At 34.3% G+C, this 26,771-nt stretch overlaps 2 protein-coding genes across 2 annotated transcripts; both read right to left on the bottom strand.

The window, feature by feature from the left end:
• Positions 1–1,376: 1,376 nt before the first annotated feature.
• LOC115959257 (N6-adenosine-methyltransferase non-catalytic subunit MTB) lies at positions 1,377–7,935 on the bottom strand. Its single transcript, XM_031077596.1, has 7 exons — positions 7,732–7,935; positions 4,336–7,128; positions 3,913–3,996; positions 3,659–3,763; positions 3,325–3,433; positions 2,387–2,538; positions 1,377–1,914 (listed from the first exon to the last, which is right to left on the bottom strand). The coding sequence occupies exons 2-7, from the start codon at positions 7,030–7,032 to the stop codon at positions 1,477–1,479; spliced, it is 3,585 nt and encodes a 1,194-aa protein (XP_030933456.1). The 5' UTR covers positions 7,033–7,128; positions 7,732–7,935; the 3' UTR covers positions 1,377–1,476.
• Positions 7,936–20,118: 12,183 nt separating this feature from the next.
• Positions 20,119–26,372, bottom strand: LOC115960293 (BAHD acyltransferase DCR). The gene is made up of 2 exons (XM_031079104.1): positions 25,832–26,372; positions 20,119–21,340 (listed from the first exon to the last, which is right to left on the bottom strand). Exons 1-2 carry the CDS (start codon positions 26,279–26,281, stop codon positions 20,450–20,452), a joined length of 1,341 nt encoding a protein of 446 aa, XP_030934964.1. The 5' UTR covers positions 26,282–26,372; the 3' UTR covers positions 20,119–20,449.
• Positions 26,373–26,771: the final 399 nt, after the last annotated feature.

The raw sequence follows: 26,771 nt of genomic DNA, 5'->3' as shown, positions 1-26,771 counted from the left end.
GTTGAGATTTTTTTTTTTTTTTCCCCCTCACAAAGCATAGTTGTGATCATTTAGAAATTTAAAATAAAATAAAATAAAAGAGCCAAGGGGTAAACAGTAAAGGAACTTGCGCATATGCTATGTGCACCATATAGTGTGTGCATTATTCAGCTGGGCGTATTGGCCCATCAGGGGTCTGCCTGGTGAGGCCTCCGTGACTAGGAGAAACAAATCTTAGAAACACAGAGATACACAACATATTTCCTATATATCTATCCATTCCTACCCTGCATCTTAGAGAAGGATTGTTGCGTGCGCCTTGAGAAGAGTACTAATGGTCTAATATCAACTCAGTTTCATGTAAATATATGCGCAGTTATCATGAATTTTGTTGAAAAAGGTTTCCAAAGGCACGAATTTGCTTTGTTCTTGAGTGATAACCATTCCAAATATGTTACTTCTCTGGTTGTGGTTGCCAACCAAATGCGATTCACCTCACATGAGTGTCTTTAAGAAATTTTAAAAAATAAAATAAAAAAATAAAAAATAAAATAAAATAAAATAAAATAAAAAACCGTTACACCGTAACAAAAGAAGAAAAGGATTTTACAAAAAAAGAAGAGAACACTGGAAAACAACAAAAGTCACAAACCGATTCACATGGGCATTTTTGTCTTTCAATGGCCGGACCGGTTTTCCCTTCAATTTTCTCCCCAATTTGGAGAGAAAACATTTTGACAGGCCCCACTAGTTTTTCTTCCAATAATCTATCCAACCAAACACCTCATTAAATTTATTTCCCTCTTGTTTTCACTCCTTATTTTTCCATCATTCTTACAATCTATCCAACCAAACGGACCCTTAGACAACACGCCATGCAGCTACCTCTCCAACTATCTTCTGCCAACATGCATTGTCATTTGGTTTCTAAATTTAATACATTTCCTTATTTATATTTAAAATTTTATTATCTTTTTGTGCCAATGATCTGATGCCATATGTTTTCATGTGAAGGATAATGCTACATCAGCAGTTTGTAAAATGTTTATAGAATAGTTTATCAGTAGCATTACTCTTCATGTGAAATGTTTGTGCATCCTGAACAGAGGACTTGCCATAATAGTTTGTGCCTACAATATATTTACTCTGTTAGGTTACATCGTTTCTTGGTTTTTAGGCAGAACACTCGCATCATCGATGACACCTGATGCTCAGGATTCTTCCATTCCCAAACTATTGAATTTAATTCAAACAAAAAAAAAATATGTTCCCAAACTATTGAATTTAATTCAAACAAAAAATATATATAAAAAAGAAAGAAAAGAAAAGGCAAGCAATGTAGACTCGCACCAGGCCATTCAAACCACAGCTGTTATGAGACCTAGAGCCAATGAGAATTCACGCACAAAACATATGGAATTTTCTTTCCACTTAAATTGGGGGGCCAAAAAAATATTACATGCTACAAAACAGCAGATTATTATACTGATTATTTTGTTACAACAAATTCATTTGTCTGTGAGACTCAAAATCTAGATAGTCTTGATTTCCCTGCCCACTAAACCCGCCATACATATCAAAAACCTTATCATCTGAAGTCATGATGCTCCCTTCTCGTCTAAAACCCTCCATCGGTGAGGCCCAAGCAGCTGGAGTTGAGGGGTTAGAGCTGGCTTCTTGGTTTAGACCAAGAGCACCCGGATTTTGAGGTGAGTTTCCAGCAGTCCTTCTATTGGAGGAATTGGGCGTAGTCAGGGAGATGGATGCTGACTGCTGCTGTTGAAGTTGCTGCTGGTTCTTCATCGGTGACTTGGGCCGGAGAGACTCTATTTCAGGGGTTGTCACAACAAGATGAGGTGCCTCTGGAGGTGGATTTCGTCCTCCCCCTCCCAGCCAAACTTTACCATCCTTGTCAGAAAAGTTCCTGACATATGCCTGAATGCCAACCAAATCCAAATCAGAGTTGTGGTTAGGAAAACAAACCAACAGAACCCAAGAAACAAGTATGAACAAAGGATTTAGGTCCTAAACTTTATTTGTTTTCATAGATAGTGCTGATCCAATCAGTGATTCATACTGTAGGATGGTGATAATAGGTTTTCCATTATATATAGAAATAAGGCATAGTGACAATAATCCTGATTTTGGGACATGAAGGTCTGCAAGATTTGCCTATTTTTCAGCACAGTGTTTTCTAATGGAAGTAGATTTTCTGCATCAGTCATTTTTTGGTTGGTTACTTTGCACAGGACAATAATAAGACTATATAAGTCATGGCAGATCAAATATGTGTAAGAAATTTGTCCCCATTCTATGTCAAATTCTGAAATCTGAACCGAGTGCCAAATGCTCAAGTATGTTAATGTTGTAAGATAATTCCATTAAGACCAAATATTGATTAACATACCTCACTATTAAAATTTGACGAGGATAGTTCTTTGCCAACAGTCAGCCATCCAGACCGAATATTGTGGTCTTCACCGAAGAGCTCAAGTCTTCTGCGGCCAAGGGCAAAATGCTCAATAATTCTATACATGTCGTCAGGCTTTTGGGTTGAACCTGCAATTCCATTGGCATACACCTTATGTCAAAAGAGATCATTTCATCACTATACATATAAACCATTAAAAATATAATAACAATGTTTGTAAACAACAAGATATGTCATACAAATCATTAAGCTGCAATTTTAAACGACAAATAGTATGCTGCAGTTTTAAACAACAATCACATGCCAAAATTGTTTACTACGCTAATTAAGAAAAATAATGAAACCCACATAAACCTCTAAACCATTTGCGAGGTTTCCTTTTTGCCATCATTTTCTTCAAACATAGTGGAATTACTATATGTAAATTCTAGACATTCACAATATTTTTTCTGCAATTCTTTTCCTCCATTCTATTCTATCTAAAGTCACTCTCTCTCTCTCTCTCTCTCTACATATATATATATATATATATATATACACATATTAAAATTGCTTTAGAAACCCCTTTCCAGGGTTAATTTTTTTCCTTCTTTTTTTTTTAACCCTAAAAACGCACCTGTTTTTTAGAATGAGACTAAACATTATTGCCAGTTCATGTTGCTTTACTGTTTTTCAAAATTATTTTTAGGATCTACCAGTCCTAAGCAGCAACTAGACCATAACTAGACCATAACAGGGTTAGTATGTTCACCTTTACTAACATTACAAATATGATAAAATCAAATTCTTTCCTTAGAAAACTTGAAGTCTTGTTTTTTTTTTTTTTTTTTGATAAGCAAAAACTTAAGTCTAGTTATGGTAGAGTTTCTGCAACATAGGTCAATGGTGTCAAAGATGTTACTAGGGATACTGACCATAAGGAGGCTCCTCGGCAATTATTACATCAGTATCAATGTTGGCATGGATTATGTGACCATCAGTACTGCGACGAACGGTTCCTTTTATGCCCATCAAGCAGTGTTCCTTTGCCATAGTGACGATACAACAAACAATTTAGGAAAATAATACACGCATCAATAAAGCATTTAATGAAATAAGAAAGGATGCAAGGCAGCAATTTTTTTTTTTCCCCTTTTTGATAAGTATAGGTGAGGCAGCAACATGAAGCTGCAGACACTCAAAACATTTTTTTTTATACATATAAGTACTACAGACACTCAAAACATACAAGGCAAACATTGAACCAACCTTTGAGTGCTGAAATAAAGTATGAGAATCATGACGCAACCCTGGTGTTGCAGTAGTTTTGTTTGTTTTCACCCAACAAATATCCTCACACCTACGGAATCCCCACTACAGCACCCAAAAAAGAATTATTAATTTAAAGGTACACATAATCAATCTCATAATATAAACTGCAGCCAAAAAGAAAAGGCTAGTCCTATATGTAATTATAAAATTTTTTAAAAATAAAAAAAAAATCTAAGGGCTTGATTATACACCTTCTTTAGACATTGACGGCCCTGCTCAAGGCCCACACCATCACCAACCCAAAGGAAGATAAAAGAAGGTGTGTCTGCTATTGCCTGTGAACACAAGAACAAAAAATTAGACACGTGAATCAAAAGTGAGAAATTTATTTCAATACATGCAAATTGTCTATATGGTCATTTCATTGTCCCAGAGGCTAATGCAAGTTACATAATAAAATTCCAATTCAGGTTTGTTGGTATGGATATTATCATATCATAAACCTGATAATATAATTTCTTAGCATTTATCAGTCTACAAGATGAAGTGATTAGAATTACTTGTAGCAAGTCTACCATTACTTCTAAAAGGCACACACTGAACAAGTACAAAGAATATGTTTATTTCTATTTATAAGACAATTGGGGAGAAAAAGTTATGTGCAAAAAGATCACCTCGATCTTAAGATTCATTATTTCTTCGAATGTCCAGTACTCCATATGGTCAGCCACACCGGGAGCGCGATGAACATATTCCTCCCATGGGGGGTCCACAAGAATGACATCAAACTTGGTTCCAAAGAACTCTGGGGACAATTCAAACTCTTTCAGGTCACATTTGTGATACATAGGAGAAGAAGCAGATTTAGAAACAATCTCATCTTTTTTCTGTATAAGCTCCCTAAGCTTAGGGTAATCCTCAACAACATTTGTAAGCTCCAGCTCTCTAATGAAATTCTGGGGACGCATACCAGTGTCAACAAAATTTTGAGAGTAATCATTCTGCTCTCCTCTAGAAGGAGCTTTACCAGGAGGCCCACTACTTTTAGGTGGAACCCAACCCCCTGGAGTTTTATCAAGTGGAGTTCCTCGTCCCATTGCCCCAGCAGCATTAAAACCAGGGCCAGAAATGCTAGGAGTTACTCCTCTCCCGGTGCCAGGGCCAGGGCCAGGTTGATTGAAATAGATAGCAGAGGGTGAATTCCCCAAATTAGGAGAAAACCTTGGACCTGATGGTCCAGGAGGAACAGGAGAGAGGCCAGGTGCAACAGCTAACATATTCATATCAACACCTCGAGCCCCAGGCCAAACAGGCGGACTAAATGGCTGAATGAAGACACCAGGTGACATTGGTGGACCTGGAGCAGGTTGCATACTAGGGTTAAGTTGCTGCATTGGTCCGGGTGGAGGAATTCCAAGAGGTCCAAAAGGCGATCCCATTATTGGCAATGGGATTGCCACCTGTTGGTTGTCTCTCCCACTTGGCCTACCTCTTCCGCCTCTCCCAACTCTATTCCCTTTTACTCCTTGTGAGGCAGCTCTATTGAAGGACACTAGATCCTGGTTTCCATAAGGAGGTTGTGAACCACTACTGGAACTTTGGCCACCAGCACTGCGACCAGACATAGCACCTTTCTGGCCCCTACCTTTTCCTCCATGGAAATCAAAGTCATCCCTCCATGAATTTTGATCTCGCATGGAGGTACCATCATCTGTATATCTTTCCTTTGAATCTTCACCAGGTGGCCCAGAGCTATATATATCACTCCTTCTTGCCCTGTCATCCATATATGCCCATTCTTCATCATTTGATGTTAATTTCACATCAGATTGCTGAGCAACTTCATTTCTCCTGGCGAAGTTGGATCCAGAATCAGGTCTTCCATAATCAAGAGGCTTGGTTTGAATCTCTATCACATCATAATTCTCATTTGAAATTCCAAAGTTTGATGAGGTTTTCACAGCTTCACCCCTGCTTCCATCTTTCCTATTACCAGACCTGCCATGAGGCCTTTCATTGTCGGTCCTCTCACGACCATGTCTCGGCATCTCCCATTCTCTGCCATGATCATAAACAATATCACCATTTTTTGAGTCTTTATCGCTATTGATGGGTTGCCTTCTTTTCCAATTCTCTTTGGAAACTTCATGGTCCCTATTTCTATCACTCCAGCTATCATCTCTGCCTTTCAATCTATCATCCCTATAACCATCCTTTTCCAATTCCTTTCGCTTGAGATTGAAACCTCTTTCACTATCCATCTCAGAGTGATCTGTCTCTTGATGGCGCCTACCACTCCTCTCAGGGGTCCTTGAACTCCTGGAGTGCCCCACTTCTCTTGCATTTTTATCCCTCATCCGCATATTTCTATCTTCATCAGCACTTAATGTTCTGTCCCGGCTTTCAGCAACATCTTGAGTCAGAGTTCTCTGCTGTTTATGCTTCTCAGTTTTTTCCCTGCCTGATCGGTCTTCATGAGTAACGGGACTAGCCCTGTTATCTTCTTCAAGTATCTCTGATCTCACCTTGCTCTTACTCCTCTCAGCATCAGTTCTTCTCTCTTCTCTGTTGCTAGATTTCATACCCTTCTCACTGTTTGAATCAACACCCCGGCTTTTACTCTCACTGGGTTCATTCCTAGCAGACACGCTTCTCTCTCTAGCACTCTCATACTTAGGATCAGACAACTTACGGTCTCTAAGCTCAGTTCTTTCAGAAAAAGTTTCTTCGGCTTTCTTGCCAGCATCAGATTCATCCCATTTTCTCCTCGAATTTCTCAGCTCCTCAGAAGATCCATGACCCTTCTCCCGACCAGTTTCCCTCCTCTCTGAATACCTGGAATCTCTATCAACCACTTTTTCAATCTCTACATCATGGGATCTTTCTTCTTTGCTTTTAATCCTGCTTTGAGAACCCTCATGCTCTGAAAACTTGGACGCTGCTTTTCTTTTCTCACTTTCATCAGCTCGACCATGCCCTCTACTCCCCGACTTATCTACACCATCTTTCTTGTTCTCTAATTCTCCATCTTGGTACCAGTTGCTCAACTTTTCCAATGTATTCTCTTCTTGTCTTTTCTTGATCTGCTTAGAGCGCGACTCTTTTCTTGAGTCGTGATCCTCCTCATCACTACCCGCTCTACTAGAACCACCTGACCGTTTCCGACCCTCATTTCTATCCCCAGAGCTTCTTCTTCTTCCATCTAACCCCTCAGCATCTTCTCCATTGCTCAGTTTTCTTGACCTACTTGACCTATGCTTTCTCTTATCACTGCCCTCCCACTCTTCATCATCAACAGCCCTATCGCTCTTCACATCCAAACCATCCTCTACATCCCGTTTCACATAACGACCTCGTTCAGGTGAATCCATAGTAAGCAAAACCGTCAAATTACCGTTAAAAATTTAGATAATGAGCTTACTTCCACAGCAGGTCAATACGTATGAATAACCTACCAACAAATAATCCTGAAACCAAATCAAAATGAAATAAAAAATTTGAAAGAAGCCAAGGAGATAAAGTAAAATACCAAACCAAACCATTCACATAAAAGGTCTTGAACTCTAAGGTCCAATGACTTCAGATTCAAAACCAATAAAACACAAAACTGGCTAATCCCATTGTAGTAGTCTTTGGCAGCACATGAACATTCAACCACAACCAAAGTTAAAAATTGCAAGCTCAGACCAAAATTAACGAAACTACCCAAATCCCAATGAACTTAGGGGAAAAAAAAAAACCCTAAAAAACTTGAATCCCAACATCTGAACCAGGGCCGGCCCTTCCCTTAGGCGAGTTAGGCAATTGCCTAAGGCCCCCAAGTGGAAGGGGGCCCCAAAATTTTAGAAAAGAACCAACCGGGTAGTAGAGGATTTAGTTTCAAATGAATTACAAAAATAATCTGGCACATCCTTTTAACCAAAAAAACAAAAATTTTGGTAAATCCTATTAAACATTGGTTCTAAACAAAATCATTGACCAGATAAACTACAAATCCGGTCTAAGAGATTAACCACAAAACAATCACAAATCAAAACAAATAAATCCACTCATAACCCTAAAAATTTTACCTTTCTCTCTAGTCTGTGCTCTCCGCCTCTCTCTAGTCTCCAGTCTCCAGCTGGACCGCCTCAGCCTCTCTCTGATTCTCTGCTCTCCGCCTCTCTCAAGTCTCAACTGCCCACCTCACCGTATCAGGTTCTGAGGTTCAGGAATCAGGTATAAAATTATAAATATTTGGGCCATTTTATTTGTTAAGAACTTAAGATAACTTTGTTTATTTGGGCCCTCCCTGGCTGGTTTTGTAACTTTGTTTATCACTTATCGGTGGCTGCCTGGACCCTCCCTGGACTGGGCGTTAAGTTTGGGCCTTCAAGTTTTTATTTTTTTGGTTATAGATAGGGTTTGTTTTGTTTTGTTTTTTTTTTGTGGGTCTTATTAATAAGTCTTGTGTCAGTGTTATGGTTTTGCTTAAATTTTTGTTATGTTTGTGCTTAATTTTTTTTTTTTTTAAAATTTATGCATTTTGAGATTGCTAAAAACTTGTTATTGTTCAGTGAAACTACAACAATATTTTTTATATAAATCAGGTTTTATTTCTTATTTGCTCTATACTTGAAAGTTATTTTTTTTATTTTAGTATTTATAAATATATTGTTTAATTAGAAATGTCTACTAGAAAATATGCATTTGGATATGAAAAACTTCAAAAAAGAAAAAAAGAAGAAAAATTAATTGAGTCTAAAAAAGGATCAATGGATAAGTTTGTTATTGGTAATAAATAAAATATAACACAAAATTTAGATGAAAATATCACAAATGAGCAAGAAATTCACCAAAATAATTTAGAAGAAAATGATATTCAATTTTGCAATACAACAAATCTTGATAATGAACTTCAAAATAATTTAGAAGAAAATGAAAATAATGATGAAAAATATAATATAAAAATATTAAATAAACATTAATTTAATTAATATATAAGTATAAAAAATGCCTCATTTTTAGTTCTCATTTTAGGCCCCAAAATGTTTAGGGTCGCCCCTGTTTCCCTCTCATCCTCTCTTTGCCTTAACCCATGTTACACCGTGCTCCATGACTGACCACCAAGCTATCCTTCTAAACCTCCATAGCCGGAGTTTTTCAAGCTCATCACCTCCAACCACGCACCATTGCCGAAACCCAGCCAAAATCAATCACAACAAAAACCAGAAGCCCACCAAATCACAAATCAAATCACACCCACCGAAATCAAAGCATAAAACCCAAAAAATAACCAAAATCACAAAATGAAAACACTGAAAGTGAACCCGTTAAAAAAACATATATTGGTTTTGTTATTATATTTTAGAAGAAGAATCATCTTGTTGGACTAATTTTAGATCCAAATTAATAAAACACATACCACAAGCACGAATGATAGACTCAAAGTAAAGCAAAAAAAAGGGTATTTCTTAGAAAAGTGTTTTCAGAATATAGAAAGGATAAACAAAATATAAAAACTATTTGCTTCATAATCTCAAATAAATAAATAAATAACCAAAAATCACACACCATAATCTGGTAAAGTCTCGTGAGCCACAATTTCATCTAAGATGATCGTCTGAGTTAAGAGGAAGAGATTTTCATAGTCTTTGGCTCGGTAGCACAATCTTCGATTTCCTTTCTTGACGTGGTTTTCGCTCGCTCCTCTCCTGTTAGTCTAGGCAACGTATAAAGAGAAATAAAAGGAAGAAAAACAAAGCACTGCGTAAAAAAAAAAAAAATGGTGAGAGAAAAAAGACGGACTGAGATCAAGTGCATTGTTGTAGGTATTTTTTTTACATTTTTTACTCTTTTTTTAAAAAACTTTTTAACTCTCCTTTAATATATTTTATTTAATGGTTGAGATTGAAAATTATTTTTTCAACTTTTAATCTCAGCCATTAATTACAATTGCATCAGGGTATTGTACCTGAATCTGAAAAACACAAAAAGACCTACACATACACATACACAAGCACGCATAAACACGTACACATACACATAAACATACATAAATATAAGCACGCATAAACACATACACATACAAATACATAAACACACATACACATATACATACATAAGTACACATACACACACATACATAAACATACACATACACATACACACACATACATAAATATACACATACACATACAAATACACATAAACATACATACACACATAAACATACATACACATACACATACACACATACATAAATATACACATACACATACAAATACACATAAACATACATACACATACACATAAATATACATATACATAAATATACATATACATAAATATAAACATAAACACACATCCACATAAACACGTATAAACTCACGTAAACGTAAACATACACACACATAAACTTAAATATAAACATAAACATACATAAAGGCTCGATTTAGCACAGCAAAGTAACTAACGAAATTGTTTGAGGATTGGTTTTAGATTGCAATTTTTTCCAGTCTATATGAGGGTTTAATTTTTCTCAGTCTGTATATGTGTTTATGTCTATGTATGTTTATGTTTATGTGTATGTGTTTATGTGTATGTGTGTTTATGTTTGTTTGTTTTTGTTTATGCGTGTTTATGTGTATGTGTTTATATTTGTTTGTTTTTGTGTATATTTGTTTGTGTTTGTGTTCATACATAAACATACACACATACATAAACTTGCATAAACATAAATGAACATAAACATAAACACACATGCACATACACATAAACATACACATACACATACACATACACATACACACATACACATGCATACACATACATAAACATAAACATAAACATAAACACACATGCACATATACATAAATATAAATATACACATACACACACATAAACATACACATATACATACACACTCATAAACACACATGCACATACACATACTTTTTTTAGTTTTCGCCTTAGGCCTCAAAATGTCTAGGGCCGCCCCTGATCTGAACCCATCATTGCACCAAATAAAACAACCAAACCAAACCCTCCGTTTGTTTGCCAAGAAACCCAAGAAAGAAAGAGAAGCAAGATACAATATTGAACATAAAAATTTAGTATCGAATTTGAAGAATTCGCCAGATGCCCAGCTAAGCTACATGAAAACCCAGTTTCAATACTTGGTTGATACTCATAGTTCGTCAGTTGTCTTTCCCTAACATTTTTCTCAGCCACCAAACACAACATAGACAAACTCAAATTTTTTTTAGTTCTCGGATACAAAATGGAACAACATACAGGACCCAGATACTAGATTTTGAATATTAAAGCAGACAGAATCCTTAAAAAAATGGCCATGTGAAACAAAAAATAAAATAAAAAATTGAATTTCCTAAAACAATTAATTCATGAGTGAGAGTGAGAGAGTACCTGAGTTTTAGGATTGAAGAGATGAAGAAGAAAAAGAAGAAGAAGAAAGTGAAAAACCTCTTAATAGGGTTTTTTTTTTTTTTTTTTTTTTTTGCTGTTGTGTTTTTTCAAAGACACAACAAAAATAACAATCTTAAATAAATGTTTTAGTACTCTAACCCATGTCAGCCTTCTCTTTTACCCAAACCAACACACACGTGGGCCTCTAACCCAAACAAACAAAACCCAGACTAAAAAGCCAAAGCCCATGACCAATCTTACTTAGCCCACCCTTAGCGGTAGTTAATACAAATTTCGGCCGTTTCAGTCCACTACGTACATCTTTTTTATTTGTGTCTCACTGTGTTTGTACTGCTGTCCCCCACTACTGTTTAGATATTTTCTTTGTTTTGATTTTGTGAGCCCAAGTAATACTCCATTAGTCCTTCCTTTAAAGCTCTTTTGTTTTGTTCGCTTGAGTTTTAATTTATCTTTTTCTTTATTTTTGTGAGCCCCATGATACTTACAATAAAAAGGAAACATTTAGTCTTTTATCTTTATTTTTCTTTTTTTGAGAAGATTTTAAACATCTTTCAATGCTCTGGCCACTAAAATGAGTTATGTTGGTGTCACATAAAGTGGAACAATTTGTGTCACAACTCGTTCACGTGGCGAATTGTGAGTGATAGAAAATTTTTCCTACATGAATTCACTATCACCTTCCTACCACTCACAACTCGCCATGTGGGCGAGTTGTGACACAAGTTGTGTCATTTTATGTGGTACAAATATAACTCCACTAAAATTAACATCTAGGTTTGTCATTTTTTTTCCATATTATTATTCTTATTATATTCTATATATAATTGAATTGATACTTCTTGTTGTTGTTGTTGTTGTTGCTATTGCTATTATTGAACTAGTTTTTTAACTTAAAGATTACATATTAGTTGAAATATTTACTTATAACTTTAAAACCCTTAATTATTTATTAAATGGGTTTTTTTAATCACTAATATATATATATATATATTGGTAACCCCAAAACCGAAATAGCATGCAATGGTACGCTGAAATAGACCGTTACTAAAACATTTCGTTCCAATGGTCAAACTGAAACGGTATTAATAACATTAACTTAGTAGAAACCAATTGGGTCATGGATAAATTATATAATTTTTTTTTATACATATATAGAATTTTTTTCAACTTATGGGCCTATGGCATTATAATTAACTCAAACTGAAAAGTTATTTGCTTTTTATTTTTTTAATTATTAAATAGGATAAAGTAAGTTTGTAGTCTAAAGTTACAACTTCAACTAAAAAAATTAATATGACTATATATTTTGAAAATATAACTATTGAATTGCACGTTTTTTATATTTTTAACACATGTAAGGACCTAAAAATTTGTAGCCCAAGCCCACTTAGAGTAATGAGTTGTGCCTTTCAAACCTAGCCCAAACTAATAAAATTTGTAAGAGTAGGGAAAGAATAACAACAATGGACTCTGCCCGAGGACAACTATAAAGAAGAATCAGGTTTATATTCAGAAGCAAATGAGTCTCAGGCTTTACACAAGTGCTCCCGAGAAGACTGAGTTTGCATAAAAAGTAGAACTATTCATTCTCTTCTCCCAATGTTCTTCTTTCTTATTCTTTTTTCTTTCTCCAATCCTCTTTTCCAATGCTCTCTCCTTTCCTTATATACCTCTACCTCCATCACATCTTCACCATCCATTTCTACCTAACCTCCCTCCTTTTTTGACACTTGTTACCTTTCACATCTGAAGAAAATAGTGGAAGAAATCTGTCTAACTGTAGCTTACACTGTTCAGGTCACTTCCTCATCAATGTAGCTGATAAAGTTGTTGTCTATCATTTAATGCATGTAACAAGCTACACCAAGCCAAAAGCTTCCCTATTGCCTACTGACTTCCACTCTCTTCAGATCCTAGCTCCCACTTAGGATACCAAAGAGTACCATGATTCATTTCTTCTCCTCCTTAGGCGGCTTCCACCATTGGGCCCGTGGCTTGCAGCATTACCACATCAATGCTATGACCTTTTGAATTCATCCTCGGTCCTCAGGCCAATGCTGTGACCTTTCAACTTTATCCTCGGTCCTTGAGCACCCACAACACACATATCAAATTTGATATCAATTGGATGTTATTTATTATTTGATTCATAAACTTACTTTTTATATTTGCATAACTTTGGACTATAAAAATTTAAATATTTGATTCATGACATAGCTATTGATCTTTGATTTTTTGGAATTTTTGCAAGTATGAAAGATACAAGAAGAAAATGTAATTTAATGATGAATTTGTTAAAAATTCATCATTAAAAATATATTGAGTAGAGTTTTAGTTTTAAGTTACAACAAAGTTTATAACCAAACTTTTTCCGATTACATATGTGATAGATTTTAACTATGGCTTTATGATTGTACTTTATCATAAAGTTAAAAAACTCTTATCCAAAAAAAAAAAAAAAATTAAATTAAACACTATTTAGCTTTTTAGTGCAAGCAAGATTTGATTTTTTATTTATTTATTAATTTTATGGAGAAGATAAATTTAATCTTATGGCCTCTATGATTGTTCATTATCATTAAGACAATATTCTAATTGGTTTTTTAGTATAGGCAAGATTTGAATCAACATCTTTTATTCAAAATAAGATATTTTACTAATTGTTCGGGGCCCTTTTTCGGTTGCCCAATCACATGTGGTCCGTTGAAGGGATGACCTTACTAGGCCTGGGTTCTTTTTGGAGAGTTGCCTCTAGAACTCAACATTAGGCCACGTGGTCCAATGGCTACAGGTGTATTTTTAAGCCTACAAAACCATTAAAGTCAAAGTCTAAGAATTATTGATAATGGTCGAATAAATATATAATATGCGCTTGATATAATAGCTTTGATTAGTAGTTGTAATAACAGTTGAAATAAGGTTGTATTTATTTAAAGGTAAAGTAATCATGTACTCAATGATGTAAATTTAAAGATATGGAAGCAAAGTCACTTATCTTTGCATAGTTTATAGCTCCAACTGTGTAGCATCAGTGAGTTGATGGAATTCTAGCAGAATGTCAGCGGTAGAGGCTAGTTAAGCTTGCCCCTCTTGTCATGCATTTAAATGAGTTTAAATATTGGTTAATAGTTGTAATAGAGTAATATGTATTTAAATCTTGGTTAAAGTATTATGTATTTAAATGTGAAGTAATTATGTATTCAATTATGTAAATTTAAAGATATGGAAATAGAGTCACTTATTTCTGATAGTTTGTAACCCCAACGGTATAGCATCAGTGAGTAGATAACATCTGAGCAGAATGACTCCAATGGTGGAGAGGTAGTTTGCCATGATAGCTTCAAGATTGAAAGGGAAAAAATTGGTGCAACTGGAGAGAGAGAGAGAATATGCCCAACTATGTGTAGGGGCTGGTTAAGCTTGCCCTTCTTATCATGCACTTAAATGAGTTTTCCCCTTAAAAATGCTCTTTTAGTTGTTGTGAAGTTATGAATAGTATTGTCTTCTATGAGAAGGGTTTTTGTATGAAGTAGTTGTGCCTTCCATTAGAAGGGTTTTTGTAAGAAGTAGTTGTGCCTTCTAAGAGAAAGGCTTTTGTAAGAAGTAGTTGTGCCTTCTAAGAGAAGGACTTTGATATGAGATCTTGGTACCTTCTAGGAGAAGGGCTTTAGTAATAGAAGTTCATGCCTTCCACGAGAAGGGCTTTTAGTATGAGTATTTGATATCTCTTAAGAACTGTGAAGATGGTAAAAGATATAGATGTGTTGTAGGGGGTAGTATTTGTAACATGTGTGATGTATGGAAGTATGAGAGATATGAAGATTAAAGATAGTAAAAATATGAGATTACAACTGCTAGAAAAGTTATGGAGATTGCTTTCTAAGAGGAGAGATTTTGTAAGAGAAAAGCATGGAGATGTGCTTAGGTATTTGGAGATAGGAGCAGTAAGATAGGTGTAGAAGAGTATTGAGATGTATTTATAGGCAGAAAAATAGTAGAATTTCAGAGTGAGAGAGTATGAGAGTGGAGTTTAGAAGAGTTGTGGTGTGTTATATGTAATGGTGTAGTAAGTGTATATGAGATTGTGTAAGTGAAGTGAAGAAAGAGATGTTTAGAGATATAGGTAGTAAGATATATGTATTTTCAAAATATAGAGAGTGAGATGATGAGTATAAGAAAGTAATAGTATTGTAGTGTGTTTAGCAAAGCAGCTGGGATTTTCTATTGGGATGTATGAGGGCTTATGTTTATGAGCTAAGAGCTGAAGATTTTAGTTCCTCATTTAGAAACTAAAAATTCAAAAGTTCAGAACTTCATTAAAAGCTTAAGAAGATTATTAGAGGGAGAGAGAAGTTTATGAGGGAGTTTTTCTTCATTGGTATCCCCCCTTTGAGGTGTTGATGAAGGGTCCCCTTTTCAGCTAAGTTTAAGGGGGTATTTTAGCAAAGAATATCAACCAAAATCTGTCCCAACTAGCAATGAATCTTCAGAAAATCCATCTTAAGATTTGACCAAAAATGGTATGTATCTTAAGATTTGGTCAAAAATGGTATGTTCAGCTTTAAGGTATTCTTGTTGTTTTAGGTAAGAGCTGCTAGGGAAAGATTAGCAGAAAAGGAAGGTATTTTAGCAAGAGAAAGGTAGTTTCAATAGTTAGTTTTGGTTTTATCCAAATGAGGAAAAATCAGTAATGCTCAGGATGCTGGGTCAGCTATCACAACTATTCTGAAAAGGCTGTCTCAGCTGTTAGGAAAAGTTGTGACAACTATCATGAAAAAGTTGTTCTAGCTGTTAAGAAAAGTTGTGACAAGTATCATGAGATAGCTGTCACAGTTGTCATAAAACAGCTATTTGCTTTAGGCAGAAGCCAATAAGGTCAGATGAGTGATTTCAAACTGCTAGAGAGGTCATTTCATGGATTTGATTGAAAAATGGTAAGATCTCTTTCAAGGGTATCTTACTATTTTGGGTATAGCAGCTGGTTGCTGAGATTTCAGCATTAAATGGCTGATGACATCACTTCCAACCAGGTATCAAGTGCTGAATACATTGCTGTGGTTCAGCTAGAAATGTTTCCTTTTTTGGGTGTTTGTGTTTTTGATCCAAAGTTCCATTACAACACATTTTTAGCAAGTGATAGAAGGATTGGTTGAAAGTCAATGAAGCTTTAGAAATTTGGTAAAGGCCTCATTGTGTTCTGACATAATCCTAGTGAGCAAGAAGATTGTTTAATGCTCTGCTCTGGCAGCTGGCAGAGAAATATATGGTCTGATTATGGCTGACAGCAGTTGGGTATGAGAGATATCATGAATATTTTGTATATATTTGGAGATAAAAGATAGTCAATCAGATTAGTCCATGAGTTTGAGTTGGATTTTAGCTGAAAGTAGTAATAAGATTTATGTAGAATAATATAATGAAGTTTCTAAATTTGTATAGCAGTTACCTCATTGAATGAACAGTTACCCAGCAGTTTAGATAGCTGGAGATATTGAGTGTTTGTCATATGATGAAAGTTAAATTTCAGGAAAAAAGCAATGAAGAATTTTATCATTTTAAGTGCTACGTGATAAGAGATACTTACCATATGTTATCCACTACACACAAACTCGTCAAAGTTCAGGAAGTTGGAGAAAACACGCCAAGCAACATGTCTCTTTTATTAACTTGAAACCGCTGGAGCTTTACTGAACATATCTCCTAGCCCTCCAAACCACGACTCCCAAAGTTTCCTCAAAGAGACTTATGAGCTTGGATTATAGTTGAAGATGAGATGACGCAACTCGGGTTTTGTTGTCATTTTGTGTAAATATGGGCTCTTGTTGAAGAAGCCGCTTGCCATGAGTGTAAGAGAGGCAATATGAGCCGTGAGCTTTGATTCATTGCTTAAACCCAATCCATATGTTGATTTTGATAATATCATGGGGTTATGATCCCAATTGATGAAGAGGAAATGTGAATCATGAATTCGCCTCTTGAAATAAGGATCTTGCAAGCCATGTGAACCCAATATATGTAGTTGAATGAGATATGAGCTTATTTTGGGTTTTAAATAGATTTACCCAAAAAATCAATAATATGTTGATGTGGCATGGGTTGCCAATGAAGTAATGCCACATGGGCCAAAAAAAGGGTCCTCAACACTAATTGAGCTCATTGAAATCCATCATTATAAAATAAGGGATTAGGTTCAAATTCCAATTGCACCATCATCGAATAAGAATGAGTTTGAATTCCACTAGAACCAAAAATTAATTATTGTCATGGCATAATAGCAAAGAGAAATTAAATTTTGCATACAATCAAATACTATATAGTTTTAAAAATGGATTATTTTTATGAATTTCATAAAGTTTTAAAAATGGATCATCTTACTATGCATAAGATCTTACTCTTTGCAAGCTTATGACGAAAGCTCCCACAGATCAAGTTCCTAGCTCAACTAACTTAGCTGCATTCACATAGCTAGGTTAAGTTTTGCCAAGTTGAATTTGATTAGTAAAGCGAGCTCTCTTGACAACTTTCCACAATATCTCATAGTCGTTGAAGGCTATATGGCCTTTCTTAATACACCTTCAAATAGTGTCAACCCTAGACATTTTGGAGCCTGGGTGAGAACTAAAATGAGACTTTTTTATATTTACTTAATAATTAAATTAATATTTATTTAATATTTTTATATAATAATATATTTCATTTAAAATCTATTTTTCTTGTCTTTTGAGATACAAATTGACTAATTAAATTTTTGTATTCAAGCTCTCCTAATCTCTCATTTTCAATTGATAGTATAGCTAATCCACTTAATCTTTTTTGAGACATTGTCGATCTTAGATATGATTTAATTAATTTTAATTTTGAAAAACTTTTTTTTGTAGAAGCAACTGTAATGGGAATTGTTAGTAAAATTTGTAAAATTTTTATATAATTTAGTATGTCAATTGGAGTATATTCTTTTATTTGTAAAATTTCTTTTAAAACTTTTAACTTTGAAAATAAATCTAAACCATCAATATCATAATAAATATCATGTTTGAGAAAATATTCAAGTTTAAGACAGTATTTTTGCAAACTATCATCACCTAGTCGAGAGAGAGACACGGAGAGCAAGAGTCGAGAGAGAGAGAGGCAGAAAGCAAGACTGAGAGAAAGAAGATGTGTGAGCAAAATTTTAGGAATTTGAAATTTTTGATTTGTTTTGATTTGAGATTGTTTTGTGGGTAAGTTTTTAGATTGAATTTGCATTTTATCCGGTTGATTTTTTATTTTTCTAGAGGTTAAGGATAATATTTTTGAGATAATTGATTTTTGTTTAGACCAAAATTTTTTTTGGAATACTAGTGTTTACAAGAATGTTCCAGATTTTTTGTTTTTTGGTTATAAGAATGTATTAAATTTTTTGGAGTTTCATTTGAAACTATTTTTTTTTCTACTACCACTTCTTTTTCAAAATTTTGGGCCCCCTTCCACTTGGAGGCCTTAGGCAATGGCCTAATTGGCCTAGTGGAAGGGCAGGCCCTGCCTTCAAATGCCTCATAGTGCATGGTTGAATGTCTCATTGTGCGTGGTTGAATATTGTCTCATAGTGTGGACATAAATTAATCAATAAGATTCGTGCTTAGGGGCATGCAGCCAACCCGCCAAAATCGACCCAACCCAACCTAACCTGCCAAGTTGAGTCGGTTATTAGGGCTTGGTGGGTTGAGTTGAGTTACAATTTTTTTTTTTTTTTTTGAGATAGCAGGTCGGGTTGGGTTCGGGTCATACAATTCCAAACTCGTCAAACCCAACCCGACCCACCCATATATTTAAAATATATTATATAATTAATAATTTTTTTAAATAACTGGCTCTTCCTCCTATCCTATATAAATGCCAATATTAATGTATATTGGTTCATATATTAATGTATAACTGAATTGGAATATTAGTTCATATATTAATGTATATTTTGTTTATCAAATCAAGTGGCAGGTGTGATATAATTTTTTTTGCTGATCTATTTAATAATAATAGTAATAAAAAAAATTGTCCAACCCATGGGTTTAATCTGACCCATATGGGTTGAGTTGGGTTAGGTTGGACTTATGTGATGGGTTGGGTTGGGTTTAGTTGGATTTTTTTTAACCCACCATGGTAGGTTAGGTCAAAAAAACATCTAAACCCGACCCAACCCAACCCATGCACACTCCTATTCCTACTCATTTGATTAGGGGGTATTCATTAGTGGGACTAAAATTATAGCTTAGTAAATAGGACTGTGATTCACCAAATGTTATATCACAGGCAATAGGCATCAAAGAATTTAATTTAATTTTTTCAAATAAAGTATACATATAGGGATGGGCCAGCTTAGTTAAGCCCAAATCCATGTAAATCCTCAGCTCAAAACATAACAAATTTATTTTAGAAAATAATAAAAAAATAAAAATCAATGGTGCTTTTTGTCTTTATTGTTAGATAATTGCATCTTAATGTATTAAGAAATTAAATAATGATTTTGTGTATTTATTTTTATTGCTAGTTTGTTAATATTACATAAATGTTTTTTTTTTTCTTATACTTTGGCAGCTTGAAATTTCGAGTCTATCCACTTAATTACTAGGTTTTAACTACCCTTAAAGTCTAATAAAGAGAGAAAATATCATTTGATTAGCCAACACTCCTTGGCATCAAAGGCTGAAGGATTTGCTATATTTGTATTTGGCAATTACTTCTCTCTCTGTTTGTCTATCTTGGTTGATTTCTTAAACAAGCATCACATTTCTAAAAAGGTGACCATTTTGCGTCCGCAAGAGGTTTAAAAAGTTAATTATCACATTAATGCAAATTTTCACCAATCAGAAATCATGATATATATTCAATCATACTCTCATTCTCATATCAGCTGGATCCTAGATTTGTGTGATTCTCTCAATCATTGATACATTTAATCACACAAGAGTACAAGACAGCAGCAATTTGTAAGTGATCATACTCGTAAGTTGACAGAGCTTTAGGCCTTTGACTCTTCATCATTAATCCCATTATAAAGTGAACAATATTTCTTTTTGATGAAAAAGTGAACAATATTTCAGTTCACATTAATAACAATTAATACATATAAATATGATAATAATTCATTCCATTAAATAAACTTAATTAATACCCACCACAACTTCAAAGTACCCAAACCAAACACAAAATACCAAAAACAAGAAGATCAAGCACATGCATACATACACTCCCTTAACAATCCCAATATACTAGCTAGCTTATACCAACACATCACTCCTATTCTGATTTCAGTGTTTCAATGTGAAAAGTGAAACCCTACACCAACACATAGAAAACTAAAACCATCAACCCCTAGCTAGCTAGTTAAACCTCCATAAGAAATTCCTTATCTTTCTCCAACCTCTCCATAGTCTGAGCTTCCAAGCTAATCTCCACATCAATGCTCCTCCCGCCATTTTTCCCTTGGTACAAATACACCATCCCATCAAACCTATTGTTGGATCCACTCCTCACACTCTCAGGCTTTCCCCACCCAAAATCCACATCATAAACCTTAAACCTCGGCGAGCTCCCGACCGCTACACAGTTCACTCCGGCATCCTTAAACTGAAAGATCTTAGGCTCACTCTCCCACTGCTTGTTACGTTCATCAATGGTTTTAGCATTGTGGTTTTCTATTGCTTTTTGAATCGCTGAAGCTCCGAACTCCGGTGGGTTCGCCAATAACAGCCCGGCGGCCGTGACAGTGAACACGGCTTGGATTAGGTTCCCGAAGTAGCTTTCGGGCATAGGTGGGTCGACCCTTTTCCGGCAATCGGCGAAGACAGTGAAGACAGTGTAGTCTTCGGGTTTTAGTTCACGTGCTTGGGTTACATGGCGCCAGATATGGACAGAGAGTGATTGGAATGTTGAGAATGGTTTTGAGCCGTCCGATGGGGGGTTGGAGTTGACTTTTGACTTGATCTTGTCGATGTCTGATTCGGAGAATTTGAAGACTTTTTCTCTGAGTTGTGGTGGGCTCGGCTTTGCTTTCCCGTTGGTTTTTGTTGCTAGTGGGTCCGGTGGGGCCGCGAGGTCGAGCTTCACGCGCGTGTTGCGCGATTTGGTGCGGTTGAGGAAGGGTGGGACCGAGACGGAGGCGGCTCCACCACAGACCTCAGCCCATGAGCTCATGAAATGCCATGTGGAAGTCCCATCGAGGATCGCGTGGTTGAACGCGCAGCCCATTGCGAGTCCATCTTTCAGCTTGGTTAACTGTGGCCAGGAAAAAACAACCAATAATTATCAATAATTTTAGAATTAAAAAAAAAATTATTCGGTTCATCAACACCATTGATGGCCTTCAAGAAAGCAAAAAAATCAATGATGATGGCATATGAGATGGATCATGAAAGTGACAATTTTCTTCATAATATTTTTTTTTATCACTTTTTAAAGTGGTGAGTTGTAATTATTAAAATAATATTAATTTGACATGAGTTAATTCTTGATAATTTTTTTTATGCATAAATTATAATATATCATTTTAATAATTATGAAAAAATTATAATAATAAAATTGTTTTGATCGAAGATGAAAATGTAAAGCATTAGATAGATCTCAACATGAATCACTACAAACTAAAGTGGGAAGATGTGGCCTGCTCAATTTCATATCTTTTGCGGAGTATTTAATTTTTGAAATATCTTTGAAAAAATATTATTTTAAAAATTATTTTAATGCAAACAATCTTGAAAACTTATGAAAATAGTACAGTAAAAAAAAATTCCTTAAAATTTTTTATTGGTTATATATATATATATATATAAAACACTAGGTTCTTGCATACTTGTTCTTTATGGATTGGTCCCCCTATGTTCCCCACTCACCAACAGACAAACCCGCCAAACCATGTGCCTAGTCTAGCATAAAAGAAACTCCTATCTTATCATTCCAAAGGATATCTCAATTCTCATCTACGTGTTTATCTTTAGTTTCAGTGGCAAAATAATTTTTATAAACTTATTTTATTATTCAATTTATTTTTATTATTATTTATGAGTTTTATTTTACTTTTTAATACTATTTATGCCAAGATCATGGTTTTTATTTTCTATCAGCTTATATTGGTATAATATAGAAAATTTTATTTTAGAAATGTTATAAATTCATATAAATGAATTATAACTAAAACTGAAAATAGAAATAGAAATAGAAATGAGACTAATTATAATTATGAATTATACTTATTTATTATTTCTACGATATTGTTTATTATCAATATTGTATTATACAATTATTAATTTTGAGTTTTACTCCACATGCACAACCAAACAAATAAATATACCCCCTCAAAAATAAATAAATATATATATATGATTAAGTTATTCTAGTAATACTTATTCGTAACAGTAAATATTATACACTTGTACCTATAATAGGCTAATACTATTTTGGCTCAACCAACAGTATCAAATTTCACCTAATTAAGTTTGATTTTGCAAACCCCTTTTCTTTTTCCTCTCTCTTGCCTGTGTTTCTTAAAAAAAAAAGTTTGATTTTACAATGCAACCCTTTTCCTAATTTCCTCATATGCATTGGGAACTTTTTAAATTTTTACTATAATTTATAATTGTTACAACAAGTGAGAGAGAAGGAATTTAAATCTTAATTCTCCATTCTCCTTATAAGAAAGGTAAAAATTATCACTAAAGTATAAGTCTCTATATATTTTTATAAAGAAAGATGACGTTCACTCTCAACCAAAAAGAATTAATTGGCCCCACGAGATATAAATATAATTGAGCTGTGTGACTCGTGACAGGCAGGTAAAGATTTATGATAGCAGAAATAGAAGTTGTGTTTACATTCCAATCCTTTTAGATTGCTTTTTGGTGGTGTCTCATTACTCAACAGTGCTTTGGTACATTTCTTTGTACTTAAATCTGAAATTCTTTGCACATTTTCAATTTCATCCATTAATGAAAATTATGCTTACTTCATTCTTCTGAGAACGTTGTAAAACATACATTCTTATCATCATATGTTTGTGAGACTTATGATTAAGAAAATCATGCTCTCCCCTAAGAATAAGAGCAAATCTTTACCATAAAATAGTGCCCAAGAAAAAAAAAAGAAAGGAAAAAAATAACTCAGAGCAGCCTAACTTCTAATAATAATTTGAAAATGTGAATGATTATCAAGAAGGGGGCAGTCCATCATTGATCCCACACGGGTGAAATTTTTTACTGTTTACACATAAAGCATTACAAACAGTTTAAACACACTTATGTGTAGGTGTGCTGTGAATGAGCCCTAGGAACATATCACTACGGATAGCACTAATCATTATATCATGGTTCAGAAATATGTATTGTGAGAAAAAGAATGCATTTATCTGGTGTATGATATATGTTCTTCTTTGTCGCATGGGTTGCATTTAGTATATGGTAAAAAACTAGGTATATATAAGGTCTATTTGGATACTGTTTATTTCTGAAAATTGAAAACACTGTCGTAAGATAATTTTTAAATACGTGGATAATACCATGGGGCCCAGTTTTGAAGTTGTTTTTTTGAAAAAAAGTACTTGCAGGTCCTGTGAACAATGCACAGGACCCACCAAAAACCGCTAGACGTTAGATGTTGGATGCGCAAAACACTATCCAAACGTACACATAGTGATATATGATAAATTTTTCTAGTGATGGATGGAGATCAAGTCATCAAACTACAACATATTTATGAAAAGCAAGCCTCAGAAATGGGATCCAAGAAAACCCTAATTGAGTGACAATTTCCTAGCAATTCTCTTTGGATTGTCGGAAAAATTCATGTTTGTACTTTAAATTTGTAGGGGGCATGCATGCATGACAGGATCAAAATATTTTTTTTTTTTCTTCATTAGAGTCAGAATCAGAACTTGGAGGGGCCAAAATAAAGTTGAGAATTAAATTAAGTTAAGACTTAAGAATTGAGAGGTCCATAGAAGAAAGAATTTTTTTTTTTTTTTTTTTACTATTCAGCTTATTTTTGCCACTATTCATAGACCCCAGTGCACTTTTTAGTACTATTCATGAGTCACACTGTATTATTTCAGCTAATTTTTACCTTTATCTATAGTACTTTCAACAAAAAAGTTTTCAATTTCAACAAAATAAGCAAATCCCAAACAGACCATAAAGTTGTATTTAGGTGGAGGAATTGATGGGCAGTAGGCCAAAATGTAAATGTAATAATAGGTTATTTATGAATTTAGCAATAGAAAATAAAAAGGTTATTAATTTATGGTTTTTTCCAGCCAAAAAAAGAAAGAAAGAAAGAAAGAAATGAAAACTCATTACAAAGAAGAGAAACAAGGATTTCGGGTCTATTTAGGATTTACTTATTTTGTTGAAACTGAAAATCTTTTATTGAAAGTACTGTAAATAAAGATAAAAGTTAGTTAAAATAGTACAGTGAGACCCGTGAATAGTACAAAAAATACAGTGAGACCCATAAATAGTAACAAAAATAAACTAAATAGTAAAATAAACTGCCTTTTTAAACTGGAGCCAATCGCACATGGCACACTTTTGTTTGGGATCTGCTTATTTTACAAAAACTGAAAAATTTTTGTTGAAAATATTGTAGATAAAAGTAAAAACTAGCTGAAATAATACAATGAAACCTATGAATAATACCAAAAAATGAAGTGGGGCCCATAAATAGTAACAAAAATAAACTAAATAGTAAAATAAACTGACAAATTTCATCCATGCTAAATGCACAATTCATGTGAAAAAATAGTAGCTTGTTTTATATTCCTTTATCTTTTCATTAGCAAACAGAGTTTCAAAATATTGACTGCAGTCTCAGGCTCTCTGCAGTAAAAACTAAAAAGATTGGGAATGAGTTGGCTTTGGTTCTATCGGTTTTTCAGTAAATAACCAAGGAGGAACAGCATGCACCAATTAAGCCCCCGAATTTCGTGGAGATATTAGCAGAGTTCCTCTTCTTTTATTTTGTTTAGAATGCAAAAATCTCATAGTTAAAAAGAAAAAAAAAAAAAAAAAAATTACCTCCAAATCATAGTTAAAAATGTACATACTTCATGGTCCTATGCTCTAGTAACCATTTTACGCATAGTGAAGATTTTATATATATATATATATATATATATAATATATATTTATATATATATTTTTTTTATACAAGATAGAATTCTAATCTAGTCTAATCTAAGTGTATATGTGTGTGAAGTTCCCTCTTGGATACTTGAATCCTGGTCCTTATCCCCACACCCTACAAGCACTTATATTTATAGAGCACTTATACTTATAAAGTGACCATCGGTGAAAATTAAGTAGCTTTATTTATGAACATAATTAATGGCCATAAATCGGCTGTCCTAATCACTGACAACCTATAGCTAAATTCATAAATATGTATATATGCACATGCATGTAACATCACTATCATTATTTATTTGTGGAAGAAAAAAGTGATTTCTTTTCAATGCACTTGGTGGCCATAAACAATTGTGTTGATCTCACAATTAAGACCCTAAACCCTCTTCATTAATTGGAATGAAAATATTGACGGTGTACCACTTTATACATGCACACAACTCTTATTCCTATTATGTGTATGGTAATTGTTATATATGTGTAAAATTGTAAATCACTCAAAGATGATTTTGATTTGTATTCCATTAGTTAGAAAACAATGATCAATTTATTTTCAGATTGCTTAAAAAGATGTTATGCATGAAATCCAAAGTATTACCTGTACAGACAAAAGAGGCCTATGGAGCCCCTCCAAGTTCAAGACTTCATTGTAGGGTGTCAATTCTTTCAAAGTGCTAGCACCCTCCTCGACCATCAGATCAGCAATTTCGATCCCCTCAGCTATTGCTTCCACAACTTCCACACCGTCCATTTCATCATCAAACTCAACCTTGAAAACTCCCTCCTCATCTTTGCCTAGCCTCCCAGCCAGCTGATAGAACTCTTCCAAAACCAGACCTAGCCCATCTTTCAATTTCCCAACCATGTCCCCAAAGTCATTTCCTTTGTAAAACAACAGCTTTTGGTTGTAGTAAAAAGCTAGGTATGGAAGATCAAATGTGACCAATTGACATTCTCTTCTTCCTATTTTCTTGTTGGGCATAACATGGGATTTGGTGGTGATTTTCACATTCTTTGTTTCACACTTTTTCCCAACCTCGGCTGCCATGGTTGATTGAGAAAAAAAAAGATGATAAAAACAAAGAAAGAAAGAAATTTAGATAAAAGAGGATAATTGTGACTTGTGGGATGTGTAAGCTCAGACACGGTCTAGCAATACTTATACTAGAAGATTAAATTTGATGTAGTTGGGGTGCATTTATGTCGTCCAATTGGGCGGTTGCTAAACATTATTGTCTTCCATTTACTTTGCTGGAGTGTGGTGCGGTGTGATTGGTGTTGAGTAAATAGTTACTTCTATTCTATCTACTTTTGTTGTGATACCTGAAAAAAAAAAAAAAATCAAAGTAACCTCAAAATTGGTGCTCTACCTTGCTGTGAAGTGCTTGTATCTTTGTGCTATAAGCACTTGTACCTGCTTTGAATGAAGCAAGGCCTGTGGTCATTTATAAGTAATGACAGGTAAAATAAATTGATGTTGCAGCACCTATGGTCATATATTCACAGTTTCACACCTGAAATTGAGTTCTAGCAAGATC

This window comes from Quercus lobata, chromosome 9, assembly GCF_001633185.2.
Source record: "Quercus lobata isolate SW786 chromosome 9, ValleyOak3.0 Primary Assembly, whole genome shotgun sequence".
NCBI classification, from domain to species: Eukaryota; Viridiplantae; Streptophyta; class Magnoliopsida; order Fagales; family Fagaceae; genus Quercus; species Quercus lobata.
This window is presented reverse-complemented; position numbering and strand designations above follow the sequence as displayed.